The sequence below is a fragment of the Bufo bufo genome, chromosome 4 (assembly GCF_905171765.1).
Source record: "Bufo bufo chromosome 4, aBufBuf1.1, whole genome shotgun sequence".
In the NCBI taxonomy this organism is placed as follows: domain Eukaryota; kingdom Metazoa; phylum Chordata; class Amphibia; order Anura; family Bufonidae; genus Bufo; species Bufo bufo.
In genome coordinates, this window is record NC_053392.1 from 60,498,435 (window position 1) to 60,516,338 (window position 17,904).

The window sequence follows — 17,904 nt, forward strand, 5'->3', positions numbered from 1 at the left end:
ATAAATAAAGTAATTTAACTCGCCTTAATCCACTTGTTTGCGCAGCCGGCATCTCTTCTGTCTTCATCTGTGAGGTAAAGGACCTGTGGTGAGGTCACTGCGCTCATCACATGGTCCGTCAGATGATCCATCTCCATGGTGATGGATCATGTGATGAGCGCAGTGACGTCACCACAGGTCCTTTACCTCACAGATGAAGACAGAAGAGATGCCGGCTGCGCGAACAAGTGGATTAAGGTGAGTTTAATTACTTTTTATTTTATTTTTAACCCCTCCAGTGCTATTGTACTATGCATTCTGTATTAAGAATGCTATTATTTTCCCTTATAACCATGTTATAAGGGAAAATAATACAATCTACACAACACCTAACCCAAACTGAACTTCAGTGAAGAAGTCCGGGTCTGTGTAGCACATTAATTTTTTTTTATCACGCGCGTGCAAAACACATTGCACCCGCACGATAAAAACAGAACGCAATCGCAGTCAAAACTGACTGCAATTGGGTACCTATTCGCGCGGGTTTGCCGCAATGCACCCGGGACGCATCCTGAGCCAAAACATGACGCCCATGTGAACCCAGCCTTATAGTCCTCTTGTGGGACTATTGAGTGGTTAAAAAACAAACTAAAACATTTATTCAATAAAAAGACGCATTAAAATTAATTTTTTTTCAATGAGAAAAATTAAAAAATCTTCCCCATATGTTTGGTATTGTCACGTCCGTTACGACCCGGACTACATAAATATCAATTGCTAATTTATTCTTAGTTGCCACCAAAAAAACTTAATAACAAGCGATCAAAAAGCGCCATTTACTCCAAAATGATGCCAATGAAAAAATGCAAGTCGTCCCCCAAAAATTAAACCCTCACACAACTCCATATAAAGAAAAAAAAAAAAGTTATGGGTCTTGGGAAGTGGCAATGCAAAAAAAAAAATTTTCTTAAAAAAAAAAGGGGATTTTATTGCAAAAACATAAAAAAAAAAAAAATACATGTATTTGGTATCACTGTAATCGTACTGACCCAGAGAATAAAGATATTATGTTTTTTATACCGAAAAATGAATGCTGTAAAATTTATAGCGTAATAACGCAGTGGCAGTATTGCTGTTTTTCCCATCTCCCTCACAGAAAGAGTTTTTAGGCTACATGCACACAAACGTTGTTTCCGTGTCCATTCCATTTATTTTATTTTTTTGCGGATAGGATGCGGACCCATTCATTTCAATGGGTCAGCAAAAAAATGCGGACAGCACACCGTGTGCTATCCGTATCAGTATGTCCGTTCCGTAGCCCTGCAAAAAAAATAGAACATGTCCTATTCTTGTCCGTTTTAGGCATTGTTACAATGGATCCGCAAAAAAACAAAAAACGGATGGCATACGGATGTGTTTTTTTTTTTTTTTTTTGCGGACCGCAAAACACATACGGTTGTGTGCATGTATCCTTAATAAAAGTTAATTACAAATTTATATGTACCCCAAAATGGCGCCATTAAAAACTACAACTTATCCCGCAAAAAAGAAGCCCTCATAAAGATATATAGACGGAAAAATAAAAAAGTTATAGCTCTTGGAACGCGACAACTAAAAAGAAGAAAAACGCTTGGTCAGTAATTCCCAAAACAGGCTGGTCACTAAGGAGTTAATTAAATTAACAAGCCTATGGGAAAGATGGAAGGGGAGTAACACAACCGCAGGATCTGACTACAATCAAGGCTTGCAGTCTGTTACCATAGAGACACATAGGTCTGCATAGGATCTGTAGGCACAAAGGGGGACATTTATTAAGACCAGTGATTGATACGCCGGTCTTAATCCCTGTGCGCTGACGGATGCACCAGAGTTATGTTGAGGCGCAGCCTCTACATAAGTTTGGCGCTTGCTGCCGCCGACCGCGCGACATGCTTTAATCTACGCCGGCTCCCTTGTTGCTGTAGATTAAGGCAGGGCTCCACAAATCCCAGGCGCCAGGTCGCCATGGCGATCAGGAATTTTGTCCTGGCGCCTGGGTATTTGCCCTCACATGGCTGCCCCCCAGTAATCCGGGGCGCTCCCGGTGTTCCGTTAGGTTTCCCTACCTCGTGAGATTTCCCTACCCTCGTCAAAAACTGACGTGGAAAATGATGAATGAGACGGGTCTCGCTCCCCGCCCACACCACACCACGCGGGGTAAAGTCCCAGATTTTTCTGCAAAACACCTTTGCGACAAAATCTGCAACATCTACAGGTGAAACTCGAAAAATTTGAATATCGTGCAAAGTTCATTTATTTCAGAGTTTCACCTGTATATGCCAAAAAGTGTTTCAGATACATTGGAGTATTTAAAAAATGAAAAGAAGGTTGCAAGAATGTACATACCCTCTAAAAACATATAAGGTGCGTCCAAAAGTAGGGTCTGATAAGAACGCCGGCTTTGCCTCCCGGGTGGATTTGGTTGTAACTTGCTGTCTGTACGAGGAAAATATATTTTCTGTGAAAACAAATCCTTTTTCTGTCACATTGCCGAAAGATAAGTGGACCTGGAGCGGTATAACCTGTCACCGTGCGGTATAATATAACCACCAAGTGCCCGACTGCACCTCTACTTACTACTTTAAGGGTATCCTGTGACTGATGTAAGAAATGAAAATCGGACATCATACACAGGTGAAACTCAAATAATTAGAATATCGTGCAAAGTTCATTTATTTCAGTAATGCAACTTAAAAAGTGAAACTAACATATGAGACTCATTACAGGCAAAGCGAGAGATTCCAAGCCTTTATTTGTTATAATTTGGATGGTTGTGGCTTACAGCTTATGAAACCCCAAAGTCACATTCTCAGAAAATTTGAATATTACATAAAATCAATTTTAAAAAAAGGATGTTAAATAGAAAAATGTAGGACCTCTGAAATGTATAATCATGCATATGTACTCGGTGCTTGGTTTGGGCCCCTCAGTGCGGCGTGGCATGGATGCTATCGGCCTATGGCACTGCCGAGGTGTTATAGAAGACCAGGATGCTTCAGCCTTCAGATCTTCAGCATTGTTCGGTCTCGTGTCTCTCTTCTTTCTCTTGGCAATGGCCCATAGATTCTCTATGGGGTTCAGGTCAGGCGAGTTTGCTGGCCAATCAAGCGCAGTAATCCCATGGTCATTGAACCAGGTTTTGGTACTTCTGGCAGTGTGGACAGGGGCCAAGTCCTGCTGGAAAATGAAGTCACCATCTCCATAAAGCTCGTCTGCGGAAGGAAGCATGAAGTCCTCCAAAATCTCCTGGTAGACGGCTGTGTTGACTCTGGATATAATGAAGCACAGTGGACCAACACCAGCAGATGACATGGCTCCCCAAATCAGCACAGACTGTGGAAACTTCACACCGGACTTCAAGCATCTTGCATTGGGCGCCTCTCCATTCTTCCTCCAGACCAGTTCTTTTTTTTTTTTTTTTTTTTTTTCTTTAGCCCAGGTAAGACTCTTCTGACATTTAGAGGTTTGACAAAAGAAATACGACATTTGAAGCCCATGTCCAGGATCCGTCTGTGTGTGGTGGCTCTTGATGCACTAACTCCAGCCTCAGTCCACTCCTTGTGAAAGTCCCTAACACTTTTGAAGGGCCTTTTCCTGACCATCCTCTCCAGGCTGCGGTCATCCCTGCTGCTTGTGCACCTTTGTCTTCCAGACTTGTCCCTTCCACATACTTTTCTATTAACGTGCTCTGATACAGCACTTTGGGAACATCCCACTTCTTTTGCAATTACCTTTTGAGGCTTTCCCTCCGTATGGAGGGTGTCAATGATGGTTTTGTGCACAACTGTCCGGTCAGCAGTCTTTCCCACGATTGTCTCTGTTCCTACCACACCCCAGCTTGCACTCTGCCTGGTCCTTTTTGGCCCCCTCCTTCTCTATCACTGCTGTATTCTGCCTCCCTTCTTTGCTCTGCCCTGTCCTGTTTGCTCTCTTCCCTGGCTCGCCCACTGCTCTCTTCTGTTTACTTCTCCAATAGCTCACCCACTTTTTTGTTTTTGTTTGGCCTCTTCAAGTCTCTCTTGCTTTGCTGAGTTTGCACCCCAAGGCTAGCCCACTTCTTAGTTTGTTTTGCCCTCTCAAAGCTAGCTCACGGCTTTTAGTTTTGCCTGCTCGCCCACTGCTTTGCTCTGCTTGCCGGCTCGCCTCTTGCCCCCTAGCCGCTCACCCCCACTTCTATCTTCATGACCTTTCCCTTGGTTCCAGTGTTATCTCGCCATCTACTACTCACTGCACTTGGCCCGTACACGGCTCAGGTGATACCAGGAGGTTTTTCTTTCGTTTCCTTGTTCTATTTCTGCCGGTGACACAATCGTGTGCGGGGCATCTGTTTGCTAAACATATCCCAGGGTTGGGTTGTGCATACCTGTGGTGGTGGGGGAGGTGCACTCCAGGTAAGCACATCTGTAAAGTGGGTCACGAGGTATCCGGACAATGCCAGGCCTTCATGTGTGTCAGAGGACAGTATTATTCCTCTCAGCTGTGTTTTCTATAAGCACGACCTGCTTTGTAAAAAGTAATAGAGGATGGAAGAGTCTGCGCGTGAGCGCCACTTGTCTGTATTTTTAGATGAAGCAACAGTCATTGGCTGGTTCCATCCAATTCAATGCAATGCAAGGTGGCAGCAGTTGAATAGGAGTATTGATTCCACAGGGTGGCGCCACATGTGCTACCTATAACTCCTTGTTTATATAGCCTCCTGAGTGGCCTAATGGTGCCATGACAAATCTTTACAGACAACTCTTTAAGAAAATGCTAATTTGTAAAAAAAATGAAAATTCTTTGTCAAAAAAGATTTGGAAGAAAACTGTAGTTATTTTATAAGATTGGCTTGTTGAATAAAACCGCCAAGTACTAACACTGACTCTTTATCTCTCTGTTTTTCCAGAAACGGCAGTTCTCAAACTGACCACTAGGGTGATAACTGTAGAGTGCATTCACACGACCGTATGTATTTTGCGGATCTGCAAAATATGGATGAAGTCTGTTACGTCCGTGTTGCATCAATTTTTATTTATTTATTTTTGCTGACCCGTTGACTTCAATTAGTCCGTGAACTGCATTTTGTGGCCAAGTGTAAGGCGTGTTCTGTCTCTTGCAGAACTGACATCTGTGTGTTTTCTGCCTCCGTATGTCCGTTCAGCAAAAAATAGAACATGTCCTATTCTTGGCTGCAAATGCAGACCAAGGAACCCATTAAAGTCAACGGGTCCGCAAAAAAATCGGATGCAACACGGACGTTACATGGACATCACCCACGTTTTGTAAACTGCAAAATACGTTCGATCGTGTAACTGCACCTTTACTGTGAATATTATCAGCTACCAAAAGAGGTCCAAGGAAGGACAACTGGTGATGTGGTATACATGGTTTTGCCTAGGCCATCCATATAGGAAAGCTGAGTCTTCTGTGCTTTCCTATATGGTTGTTGGTGGTGGGGGAGGAGGGGGGGTAGGTGCCTTAAAGGGGGGTTGTACACTCCATTACTATTGATGGCCATCGATATTTGTTCAGTGGGGGTCTGGCGGGGGCTTGGGATGTCAATCAAATGTGCTTCAGTAGCTCCAGCACAGGACAGTGGACAGACCTAGTTACCACAGTGCGGCTACCATCAACATCAGAGGAAGTAGTGCTGCTGCCATCGACTTCAGTGGGGGCAGCGCTGCAGTAAACCGCTCCGTCCTTAGTCTTTTCAGTGTGTGTTTTTTTTTTTTTTTTTGCTGGGTTCTTGCTGTAGGTTGCAAGGATACAATATATATTCTAAACCTTACAATTCACCGAAAATTCATAAAATGTGTCTTATGTAGCAAATACCAATTAGCGCTTCCATTACGGAAGCGATCATTAGTACAGGAGGACCGGGAAGTGGTCAATACAGGGCTCTCCCTGTGGGCACTGTACTTCCTGGTTCTCTGCCACATGCTATGCTGTTACTGCAGAATGTGAGGACATCGGCGCGCTCGGTGACGTCGGGACACAGCATGGCAGGAAGAGCGCCGGGTCTCGGGAGCGGTAGCCAGAACAGGAGAGGCGAGTTGATTTTTTTTTTTTTTTTTTTTTTTGGCTGTGCTGAGCTCTGATTAACATGGGGGGAGGGGGTTTGATCTGAGGTCTTTATCACATTGGGGGGGGGTCTGATATGAGGTCTGATTGGAGGTCAGATCTGGGCTCTGAATGGGGGGTCTTTTTCACATTGTGGGTCTTATTAATATGGGGGTATGAGCTGAGGTCTAATGAAAAATATTTTTGTATTTTCTTCCTCTAAATCCTGGGTGCATCATATAGGGCGAAAAATACTGTATATGTCATCAAACCCGTCCTGAGCTACGAAGCCTCTTATGTAATCTGTGATAGGTTCTCTGTCTTCACATCTCACAATTAACGGAGTAGGACGACACGTGGGTTAATACCTACTACACTTACCATCCCAACAGTAAGGCCCCTTTCACACGGGTGAGATTTCCGCGCAGATGCGATGCGGGAGGTGAACGCATTGCCCCCGCACTGAATCCGGACCCATTCATTTCTATGGGGCTGTGCACATGAGCTGTGATTTTCACGCATCACTTGTGCGTTGCGTGAAAATCGCAGCATGCTCCTCTTTGTGCGTTTTTCACGTAACGCAGGCCCCATAGAAATGAATGGGGTTGCGTGAAAATCGCAAGCATCCACAAGCAAGTGCGGATGCGGTGCGATTTTCACGCACTGTTGCTAGGAGACGATCGGGATGGGGACCCGATCATTATTATTTTCTCTTATAACATGGTTATAAGGGAAAATAATAGCATTCTGAATACAGAATGCATAGTAAAACATCGGTGGAGGGGTTAAAAAAATAAAAAAATTTTTTTTAACTCCCCTTAATCCACTTGTTCGCGTAGCCGGCATCTCCTTCTGTCTTCATCTGATCTCTGTGCAGCAACAGGACCTTTGGTGACGTCATTCTGGTCATCACATGATCCATCACCATGGTAAAAGATCATGTGACGTACCATGTGATGACCGGAGTGACGTCATCAAAGGTCCTGTTGCTGCACAGAGTTCAGATGAAGACAGAAGGAGATGCCGGCATCGCGAACAAGTGGATTAAGGCGAGTTAAATTATTATTTATTTATTTTTTAACCCCTCCAGCGCTATTGTACTATGCATTCTGTATTCAGAATGCTATTATTTTCCCTTATAACCATGTTATAAGGGGAAATAATACAATCTACAGAACACCGATCCCAAGTCCGAACTTCTGTGAAGAAGTTCGGGTTTGGGTACCAAATACGCGCAATTTTTCTCACGGGAGTGCAAAACGCATTACAATGTTTTGCACTCGTGCGGAAAAATCGCGGGTGTTCCCGCAACGCCTGTGTGAAAGAGGCCTAAAGTATTGGCGGGGGCCATTTGATCTCCAAAGTCACACATTTTCAGAGCAGACGTTACATATATTTTCCATTGCCCTCGGTAACGCCGGCCGTTCTTGTGACACGTATGTACTTTTCCATCATGTTTTCTTTGAACTATTTATATAAAGGACGTATGTATGTATGTTCCGCGATCACTCAAACGCAACCATCGATTTCAACGAAACTTGGTATACACATCCCTTGCTACCTGGACAAAAAAATCTTGTGGGGGTCTCGGCTCCCTAGGACGTACCGTTCCTGAGATATAGATATATATATATATATATATATATATATATATATATATATATATATATATATATATATATATAAAAAATTACCTGCATTAGCCAATACAAGCCTTTAAGTCTTTCTCTTCATATCCCAACAGAAGCTCGTAGGCCCTTAGTCTCCACATACACACAGTTTTACTCCAGGTTTCCATAACAACCCAGCCATTTATCTTCACTGCTGTAGGTCAGCTTTAGGCTAGGGCTACATGATGAGATGTGTCGCGTGACACATAGGGCACAACTACACTGCTACGTGTATCGCGCGACAATTTTTATAATTATAGTCTATGCTGTTGCACTGTGACATGTGACATGCTGCGACTGCGACAGTCGCAGAAAAAAACATGGATGGATTTTTTGCAACTGTTGTCGCAGTTGCAGCATGTCACGTGTCGCAGTGCGACACCATAGCCTGGCGGGCCCCTAAGGAGGTCACTGTCAAGGGGCAACTGCTGTGGAGGTCACTGTTAAGGCAGCAGGGTACTGTGAGGTCACTGTTAAGGGAGCAGGGTACTGTGAGGTCACTGTTAAGGCAGCAGGGTACTGTGAGGTCACTGTTAAGGCAGCAGGGTACTGTGAGGTCACTGTTAAGGGAGCAGGGTACTGTGAGGTCACTGTTAAGGCAGCAGGGTACTGTGAGGTCACTGTTAAGGGAGCAGGGTACTGTGAGGTCACTGTTAAGGGAGCAGGGTACTGTGAGGTCACTGTTAAGGGAGCAGGGTACTGTGAGGTCACTGTTAAGGGAGCAGGGTACTGTGAGGTCACTGTTAAGGGAGCAGGGTACTGTGAGGTCACTGTTAAGGGAGCAGGGTACTGTGAGGTCACTGTTAAGGGAGCAGGGTACTGTGAGGTCACTGTTAGAGGGGCGGGCTGCTGTGAAGGTCCCATTTTAAAGTGGCGGGGCACTGTGGGGGGGGCTCAGTGTTAATGAGTGAGGGGCAGTGGAGGTCACTGTTATAGGGGGATACTGTCGATCTTTTAACGACACACAGAAACGTTAAATGAAATATGCGTGAAGCCGGGTCCTTCTGCTAGCCTTGCTCCGTTTTCACATCCCTATGGTCGTCCGCACACGGAGGGTTTTCAGCAGTAGAAATGATAGCGAAGTGATAGATGGGATGAAGTGAAACTTGCTGAGCCCCATGTTTGCCGTCTGCTGTTACTTCCTATCCGGGTTCCTGTAATCGCTGATCTGTCTCGGGTTCCAGGCGATCACGTCTGTCATTGTATGAACAATGCAGGTTCTTGCCTGGCGAAATGGGGTGAAGATTAATGTAGAATAGGACCCCCCACCCCCAAAAAATAGGGAGTGAGATGGGTAATGTCCGCGGGTTCATTGGTGCTGGGGGTTTAGTTTTTGCTTCCCATTCCTTGCCATGTGTCGACTGTCCACAATATATGATAAATGTATGATTGCTGGGACCCCCACAATCACTGGAACAGGTCCGGAACCCCCCCCCCCAATTCCACCATTCCAGGACCACGGCCAGGTGGAGTCTGAACGGAGCTGTACACAGCAATCGCTGTCAGTTCCAAAGACTCAGATCGCCGGCCGTCAACACCCGTCACCCCCGCCGATCAGCTGTATGAAGAGAAGGCAGGTGCCATGTCCTCTCTCCTTCCTTGCCATAGCAGCAGCAGGAGACAGGAGACTGTACATGCGCATGGCACTTGGCTTCTCTTCCTACAGCTGATCGGGTGTCGGACCTGACTTCTCCTGAGGATCGGTCATCAATATTGAAAGCCTGGAAACCCCCTTTAACTTTGATCGGTTCGTGGTCCGCATTTTGCAAACATGGTCTAATGTTTTGCAAAATGGACATGAAAACGGAAATCACACGAACGATGTTCAAAAAGACAGAACGTGTCCGATACTTGGCCACAGCAGACCCAATGACATGTGAGTCCGTAAAAAAAAAAAAAAAATGGAGATACAAAGCGGGCAGTATCTGCAATATGTGGGCTGCAAAATACATATGGTCATGTGCATGCGGCCTTAGACACGTCTGGAAATACGTCTCGCAAATGGCGGTAAATTCCTTCCAGTTCTTACGTACGAGTTACTTCTTATAGTCCAGACATGAAGCGTGCAGTCGGAGAGTAAGGCCTAGTTCACACTACAGTATGTCGATTTCAGTGTTTTGCGGTCCGTTTTTCACGGATCTGTTGTTCCGTTTTTTGTTTCCGTTTTTTCCTTTCTGTTTTTCCGTATGGCATATACAGTAATTACATAGAAAAAATTGGGCTAGGCATAACATTTTCAATAGATGGTTCAGCAAAAACGGAACGGATACGGAAGACATACGGATGCATTTCCGTATGTTCCGTTTTTTTTGCGGACCCATTGACTTGAATAGAGCCATGGAACGTGATTTGTGGGCAATAATAGGACATGTTCTATCTTTCAACGGAACGGAAAAACAGAAACGGAATGCATACGGAGTACATTCCGTTCTTTTTTGCGGAACCATTGAAATGAATGGTACCGTATACGGAACACAAAAAAAGTCCCGTACACTCGCAAAAAAAACGTTCGTGTGAACTTGGCCTAAGACGTCTCTTATGAGGCCTGGTCCTATTGCTGACACTTGGATGTGAGGACAGAGGAGCCGGACTTCTCATCGTCTTCCAGCTCACAATATTTGCTCAGAGCCGCGGTCTTAAAGGGGTTGTCCGGGTTCAGAGCTCAACCCGGACATATCCCTGTTTTCACCCAGGCCGCCCCCCTGATATGAGCATTGGATTATTTCATGCTCCGGCGCTCTCCTGTGCTTAATCGCGCAGGGCAAGGGAATTTTCTTGAGATCTGGTGAGGTACCGGGCTCTCCATGGGGTGAGCTAAGCGGAGCCAAACAGATCCGTCCTGACACACAATGTAAGTCAATGGGGACGGATCCATTTTCTATGACACGATCTGGCAGAATAGAAAACGGATCCGTCCTCCCTTGACTTTTAATGGTGTTCAAGACGGATCCGTCTTGTCTGTTACAGATAATACAAACGGATCCGTTCTGAACGGATGCAGACGGTTGTGATGTCTGAACCGATCCGCACAAAACGCGAATGTGAAAGTAGCCTTGCTAGGTTTTTATTAATCTTCATTATTTGTCCTGTCCATTACGTTGGTAAATTTCATCTGTAAAGCCGTCCATAGACGTGCGAGTGAAGGTTTATATTGTGACGTTATCGTCGTCTGTTCTGCAGAGCTTCACCTACCAAAGTCCAGCCGCTCCTGACTTTTCCGGTAGTCTCATGTACAAAAAAGGCTACGTTCAGATTTGGAGAATCTGTTGCAGATTTTCGGTGTGGATTCCACAACCAACACAATACAGTGCAGCACGTGCAGGGGAAATGAGGGGCGGACGGGTTGGATTTCACCCTGTTCAGTCCCCAGTTCACTGACCACTTCAGCAAGGGGCATTTATCTTGTAGAGAAAGTTACTACAAGCCACTTACTAATGTATTGTGATTGTCCATATTGCCTCCTTTTGCTGGCTGGATTCATTTTTCCATCACATTATACACTAGTTTCCATGGTTACGACCACCCTGCAATCCATCAGAGGTGGCTGTGCTAGCACATTATAGGAAAAAGCGCCAGCCTCTTTGTGCTTTTTCCTATAGTGTGCTACCACGGCCACCTCTGTCAGGAGAGACAGCTGTTGGCCAAGTGAGTGAGTGAAGGTGTATGGGCATGTAGCTGTCATTAACTCATCATCCTCTAAAGATCATGAGATGGCTCTGCTTGTTTTTGCCCAGTCTACACAGCAAAGCTGACAAATGAGCGGCAGAAAACAGGAAGTCTCAGCTGATTTTATTTATATATATTTGGAATGAAACCCTGATTTTTAAATGATTCCATTGTTTGACAGTACCTTCCGTTTGTACCCCAGGCCTGATGTCTGCACCAGACAGCCCTGGGCAGATGCTGGCTTTGGGTTTATGGCTGTATGGGTGAACATGATTTATACTCGTCAGGCCACGTACCCAAGTGGCACCATTATGGTGTAAAATCTGACTAATGTGGACATGAATACGGCTGAACTGCTGTCTCAAACCCTTTTCTCTGTGTCCTTCCAGTTGAATACGCTGTGGAATACGACTATGATGCGGTACACGAGGACGAGCTGACTCTGCGGGTCGGGAACATCATCAAAAATGTCAAGAAGCTGGATGAGGAGGGTTGGATGGAAGGGGATCTCAATGGCAAACGAGGGGCTTTTCCTGATAACTTTGTTAAGGTAAGCAGAGAAGTGCCCCCACCTCCCCAAAACGAGTGCCGTGTCCCACGATAACCAACCCTGATGCTGCTTTCATTCCCCAAAACGCCCCTAAAGAAATGAGCGTTGCATCCTGATTGGTTGCTGTAGGCAATGCCTTTCCCTTGTACTAGTGCTTGTAACTCTTCTCTAGAAATCCACGTTCAGAGGGTGTGTTCACTGTGTGACTTACCGTAGTGGACTCTGCTCCTTTGATCGGACCACACCATGATTTTATAATCTGGTGCGTCTCTGCCCGACCTCAGCTGTAATGTGTACTCGCTTGTTGCTGCCAGTACAAACCATTACAGATGATGTCGGGGAGAGACACTCGGCAAAATAAGTCCTCATGCAGTCCGGTCAAAGGAGCAGAGTCCACTACGGTAAGTCGCGGTCCCACACGGGACGTGTTTCACACTGAAAATTTTTGGAGAGGTAAAGAAGGCAGTTTTGCGGTAAATTGATGTGCAAAAATGATTGTGTTTGCTTAGACTTTTGCCATATGGACAATGGTTGACAGACCTGTCAATAAGGGCATATAGAAGATCAGTGGAATACAGCTGCTGGACACATACGTCATAAATGTCCAGTAGATGCAGGTCCCACCTCTGGCTCGGGAACGGGGGTGAATGGAGGGGTCACCGCACATGCAGTTTGTAAAATGCCCAATTACTCTTACTGTTTATACATTGGAGATGGTCATGCTTGTGTGGCCACTTCTCCATTGGCATGAGACCGGGCTCGTACCTGTCGGACATTTACTGCCTATCCTGTGTCTGCGGGAAGCACCCCTGTAAGCGCCCTCTAGTGGTGGCTGCAGACAAGCCAGAAAGTAGTGCACATGGTTCTCCGTAATGGCCACTGTCGGTGGTGTCCACATTCTCTATATTTTACATGCCGTAACGTTTTTTAATTTGGCGACCAAATACTGTCACTTGGCTCCTCATTTAGAGGCCAGAGAAGCTCCTGCCTGGCATTGTAGCTCCGTCCCATCCACCAGAAGTACTGAGCTGGGGCCAGTAAACGGACACCGAGCGCTGCGGCTCCATCAGCCACCTGATCGGTGGGGGTGCAGGAGTCAGGCCCTGGTCCAGGTCTGGCATAGCACTGGCCTGCTGGACCCCCATTCACTATAATGGGATCTAAACGCTGGTTTTCTTCCAGAAAAATACCGCTGCATGCCAGAAACCCTGTGGATTCCATTTTGGTCACGGGATCGGGCGGACCCCAGCGGTCTTTGGTTATGCCGGATATGGTAATTCTGACACTGTTCCTCCGCCAGAACAGACCACTAGAATACAGTACCGTACATGTGAACATAGCCTCATCAGTACGTAGGCCTGGAAAACTCTTAACGGTGAGGAGTGCATTCACACAACCGTATTTTCTCTCCACTCCCAATTCGGATTATTTGTGGATCACACGGAAAAAAATGCGGACAGCGCACAGATGTCATCCGTGCGGCATAGACGCAATTGTAGAACACGTCCTATTCTTGTCCTCAAACTGGAAACCTGACTGCAAGGAGACGATCCCGGACCGTAAAGTATGCGCGATCCGTATTTTGTGGATCCAAGATTTTCAGACCGTAAAAACGGACACGGTCGTGTTACTGCAGCTTTACATGATAGTGGTGTCATTGAACTGTAATATAGGAGTCCCCAGGGACAGGTGGTCTCAGGGCCGGACTGCTTTGCGCAGTGGCATGTGCGAGGCTGATATGTTGTCTCTTTTATTATGTTAGACCAGGCATGCTCGACCTGCGGCCTCAAACTACAACTCCCACAATGCCCTGCTGTAGACTGTTTGGGCATGCTGGGAGTTGTAATTTTGCAACAGCTGGAGGGCCGCAGGTTGAGCATGCCCGTGTTAGATCGTACATGTATTTTGTGCAGACCTCAAGCTAGTCAAGCACAGTGGATATTTTTCAGCAGACTCTGCCAATTTGTACAAAATGATCTCCTTTGTCGGGGTAGGGATCTGTGCTCCTCCCCAAATACATTGGTCGCGTTTCCTTCCAGAGAGTATTTTTATAAGGGAACCTAGTTGTCGGCAGACAGCCGGTTATGTGTAAGGAGCCTTTGTCGGGGGGCAGAGGTGACCACGTAACGCCGGGCCCTTATGTGGTACATCATGCTGGTGATCGGAGCCCTAAGCTAATTGACGTTCCCATCATCTGTATAACCCCACCGATGGACCTCTGGAATTTCAGAGAGACTGAGGGGACGATGCTGTTGTGTCCTTCCAGCAGGGAAATATGTCATCCAGATGTCTTCAGTCACGCGCACATGGCTTATATTCTTGGATTAAATTTTTGGGCCGCATGTGATAGATGAGACGTTCATTCCTCACTGTGCAGGGGATATTGCAAGCCATTATGTAACACTTGCGAACTATAACACTCAGCATGCTCTGACAGCCGCAGGCTGGGAGTTGTAGTTTAACAGCTGGCAAACCCAACCACCGGATGCACAACACTGAGGTATGTCAAGAATAGTGGACTCCTCTCTGCTCCAGCATGTCCAGCGGACTACTAACTCTTTCCTCTATTAGACTGTGGGTCGAGTGCCGATGTAGGAGAGGTTAGAATATGGCATCTGATATGGGTGGAGATTTGGATTTTTTTGTCCCTTGTAAGTTCACAAAGCAATAGTTCACCGGTGGTCTAGAGTAGTGGAAAGGTTGGTAATGAATGCCTCACGGGTGGTCTAGGGCAGTGGAGAGGTTGATAATGAATGCCTCACGGGTGGTCTAGGGCAGTGGAGAGGTTGATAATGAATGCCTCACGGGTGGTCTAGGGCAGTGGAGAGGTTGATAATGAATGCCTCACCGGTAGTTTTAATACAGGCCTCCCTGTTGGCTCAGCATAGCGGAGGGGTTTAAAGGGTCAGTTTAGAAAAACTATTTTCATTTACCCTGTTCGGGAATTCTGGTTTAACAGAGGGGTGTCTTCTGGTCACGTTCCTCATCTCATGGCTGGAATGGAGACCAATTAGAGAAGACCTGCCCTGTGTTATACAGACAATCCATCGGTATGAATAGGCCCTGTGTAATTCTTTATTTCCCCTGTGGGGGGCGCTGCAGGGAAAGTGGGCATTTACTGCCAGGTTTATCACGGGTGACAGCCGATCAGCAGGAGGGGGTGCACTTTGAAGTGCTTATTGTCAAGTGACCCTTCTAAGAAGTGGAGACCCCCTTTAATGCCTGCATCCCTGGTGGTGTAGTGTTGAGCTCATCAGTTCCCTGCCCTCCACTAATTGCACAGATGTGCGCCCCCTGCTGGTCGGGGTGTCCTGGCTCTGACAGCCTGGCTCTCCTGTATGGAGGTTGTGCTGGCAGGTCGCAGGGTGTAATGTGAGCTGGATGCGCAGGCCGGGGAGTCTGGGCAGGAAGAGCTCTGCATTGTTAGCATAGTTTATCAGATAAGAAATCTGGGAACATTCCTGCAGGGGGGGCCGTCCACCCTCCTCTACCTATAGACCATACACTGCATATGCCGGCAGCGGGGAGCAGGCATACCCTACTCCCCAATCCTGTGTTTCTGTCCAGGTGAGGCTGGGCACGGTACTTGGCATGGGGCCATTGCCTCTGGCGCAGTTCACATTGTCTTTAGTCATTTGCCAATACATGCAGGAAGCAGCCAGTAAGTTATCCTTCCAGTCTCAGTGGTGCAGCTTCATGTATACCACAGGCACTACTGAGGTAGTGAAATTGCCCTGCCGACACACTTCGAACTGCTCCTTTGCCCCCCCATGCTTTATACTGCAGCTCTCCTGTGGCGACCATATGGTATGCAAGGGCCCTCTTTTCTGCTGCACACATATTGATAGGATATGCCCTAAATGTCCTGTAGGTGCAGGTCCCACCCATGGGACCTGCTCCAATATTAAGAACGGGCCCCCCTGGGAATGGAGAGGGCACCGCGCATGCGCGCTCTCCTTTCACTGCTATGAGACTCCTGAAATTGGCCGAGCGCGCCCGCACCTATCAGACTTTGTGTTGATATGCCATAAATGTCCAGATGGGATAAATCAGTGTATAAAAAGTTCTGTAACTTTCAGATATACTTGTCTTTCAATCTTTTCTTGCTGTCAGTGACTGGAAACATTCTTGTTTACATCTTGAGGTTGAAAACCTGTAGAGAAACCCTCATGCCTTTTTTAAAAGGTTTTTTTTCCGGGTCTAATATATTGATAGCCCGTCCTCAGGCAGGGTAGGTCATCAGTATCAGATTGGTGGCCGTCTGACTCCCGGCACCCCTGCCCATCAGCGGTTGGAAGAGGCTGCGGCACTCTCGTGAACGCTGCGGCCTCTTCCTAGTCCTGTGATGTCACGTTCATTAGTCACATGACCTACGTGCAGCTCAGTCCTATTCAAGTGAATAGGACTGGGCTGCAATACCAAGCACAGCCACTATACCATGGACGGCGCTGTACTTGGTGAGCTGTGAGGAGCCCGCTGCAGCCTCGTCAAATAACTGATTGGCAGGGGTTCCGGACCCCCACCACCCACTAATTAGATATTGACTTATGCTGAGGATAGGTCTTTAATATTTAACACCCGGATTGGGGTACTTTCACACTAGCGTCAAGGAACTCCAGCAGACTGTTCCGGCGGGTGAACAGCCTGACGGATCCGTGCTGCCGCTAGTGCACGCCTGTCCCCAGACCTCCGCTCCGGTATAATGGGGGCGGGCCGGAGTTCTGGTGGCAGCATGGCAAACATGTCGTAGTTTTATTCCGGCCGCCTCACTGCATGTTTGCCTGCTGCCACCAAAACTCCGGCCCGCCCCCATTATAGTCAATTGGGGCTGGAGCGGACCTCCGGCGGCACGCGTGCACTAGCGTCAGCGCGGATCCGACAGGCTGTTCACCCGCTGAAGTTCCTTGCCGCAAGTGTGAAACTAGCCTTACCCCTTTAACCGGAAAAGTTTACAACAATTGCGTCCCTCTAAAAAGTTCTCTGGACTCTAGGTGGATGCATTTTACCTGCACTGATACATTGTAACAAACTATCGGCACAGGAGACTTGCAGTTGTGGTCAGGTCACTGCTATGTGTGATCATTCCTCGCAGACAAGTCCTATCATGACACCCGTCCCCTCCCACAGGCAGCGCTCGGTGCAGGGCGTGTGCTGCCGCAAAACTACAAGTCTCCTTCTCAGGAATATTTATATAAATGACACCGGACGATGGTGGTTATTGTACTTTATGGGATTATCCGGCTGGAGGTGACGCACGCTCAGAACGATGCCTCGTGTAACGGTAAGCTGCGGCGTCCTGTATGGTCAGGGGTCTCTTTGGTCACATCAGGAATGCAAATCTAAAAGTATGTTCGATCGGAAGTCAAACACGCACACAGATGTAGCAGAGCTGGATGTGTTTAGTTCCCTAGATTAGATTGTTAGCTGCAATCTTCTGACCAGCTGCTAATCACAAAGTGTAGGGGGCTGCTGCTTGGACCCCATGACGTCACCTGTCAACCTGGCATGCTTTAATCTTCCAAATTCCCCAGATCTCCCCCTGATTACCTCAAAGCCCCTCACCTCTTACAGGATCTGCTGCCGAGGTCTTGGTGCCACCTAGCACAGCACACCTTCAGAGGTCTTGAGTCCATGCCTTGGCGGGTCAGAGGCTCAGAGCCGTTCTGGTGTCACAAGAAGAACCTGCACAATATTGGCCAATCATGTACTGGTTGATTAGTGTAAAAACTGCAGCAAATCTAAGTTGGCAGAGCTGCAGTGTAAAGCACGGCGGATAGAGACCACCACAAATAGTTGTGCACAGGACAGCTGAACTGGAGTCATCCTCACAGCTGTGCAATAGGGGAGCAGAGCTAAAAGGGGAGAAGCAGCCGACACTTTCTGGTGCAGTGGTAGAGGTCGGTTCACCTGCTGCCGTTGCACTCGCTGAACTGGAGTTTGCACTTCTCTTCCATGTGGCTG

The 17,904-nt window shown here is 47.0% G+C and overlaps 1 protein-coding gene across 5 annotated transcripts in view; it reads left to right on the plus strand.

The window, feature by feature from the left end:
- Nucleotides 1-17,904, plus strand: part of LOC120997286 (CD2 associated protein) — an 88,208-nt gene that overhangs the window by 12,136 nt on the left and 58,168 nt on the right. For 4 of the 5 annotated variants that reach the window (XM_040427311.1, XM_040427314.1, XM_040427315.1 and 1 more), the window contains exon 2: nucleotides 11,783-11,943. In XM_040427311.1, coding sequence (XP_040283245.1) covers nucleotides 11,783-11,943 — 161 coding nt within the window. Of the gene's footprint in view, nucleotides 1-11,782; nucleotides 11,944-17,111; nucleotides 17,225-17,904 lie in introns of those variants that run through there. The other variant, XM_040427316.1, reaches the window with a different exon arrangement.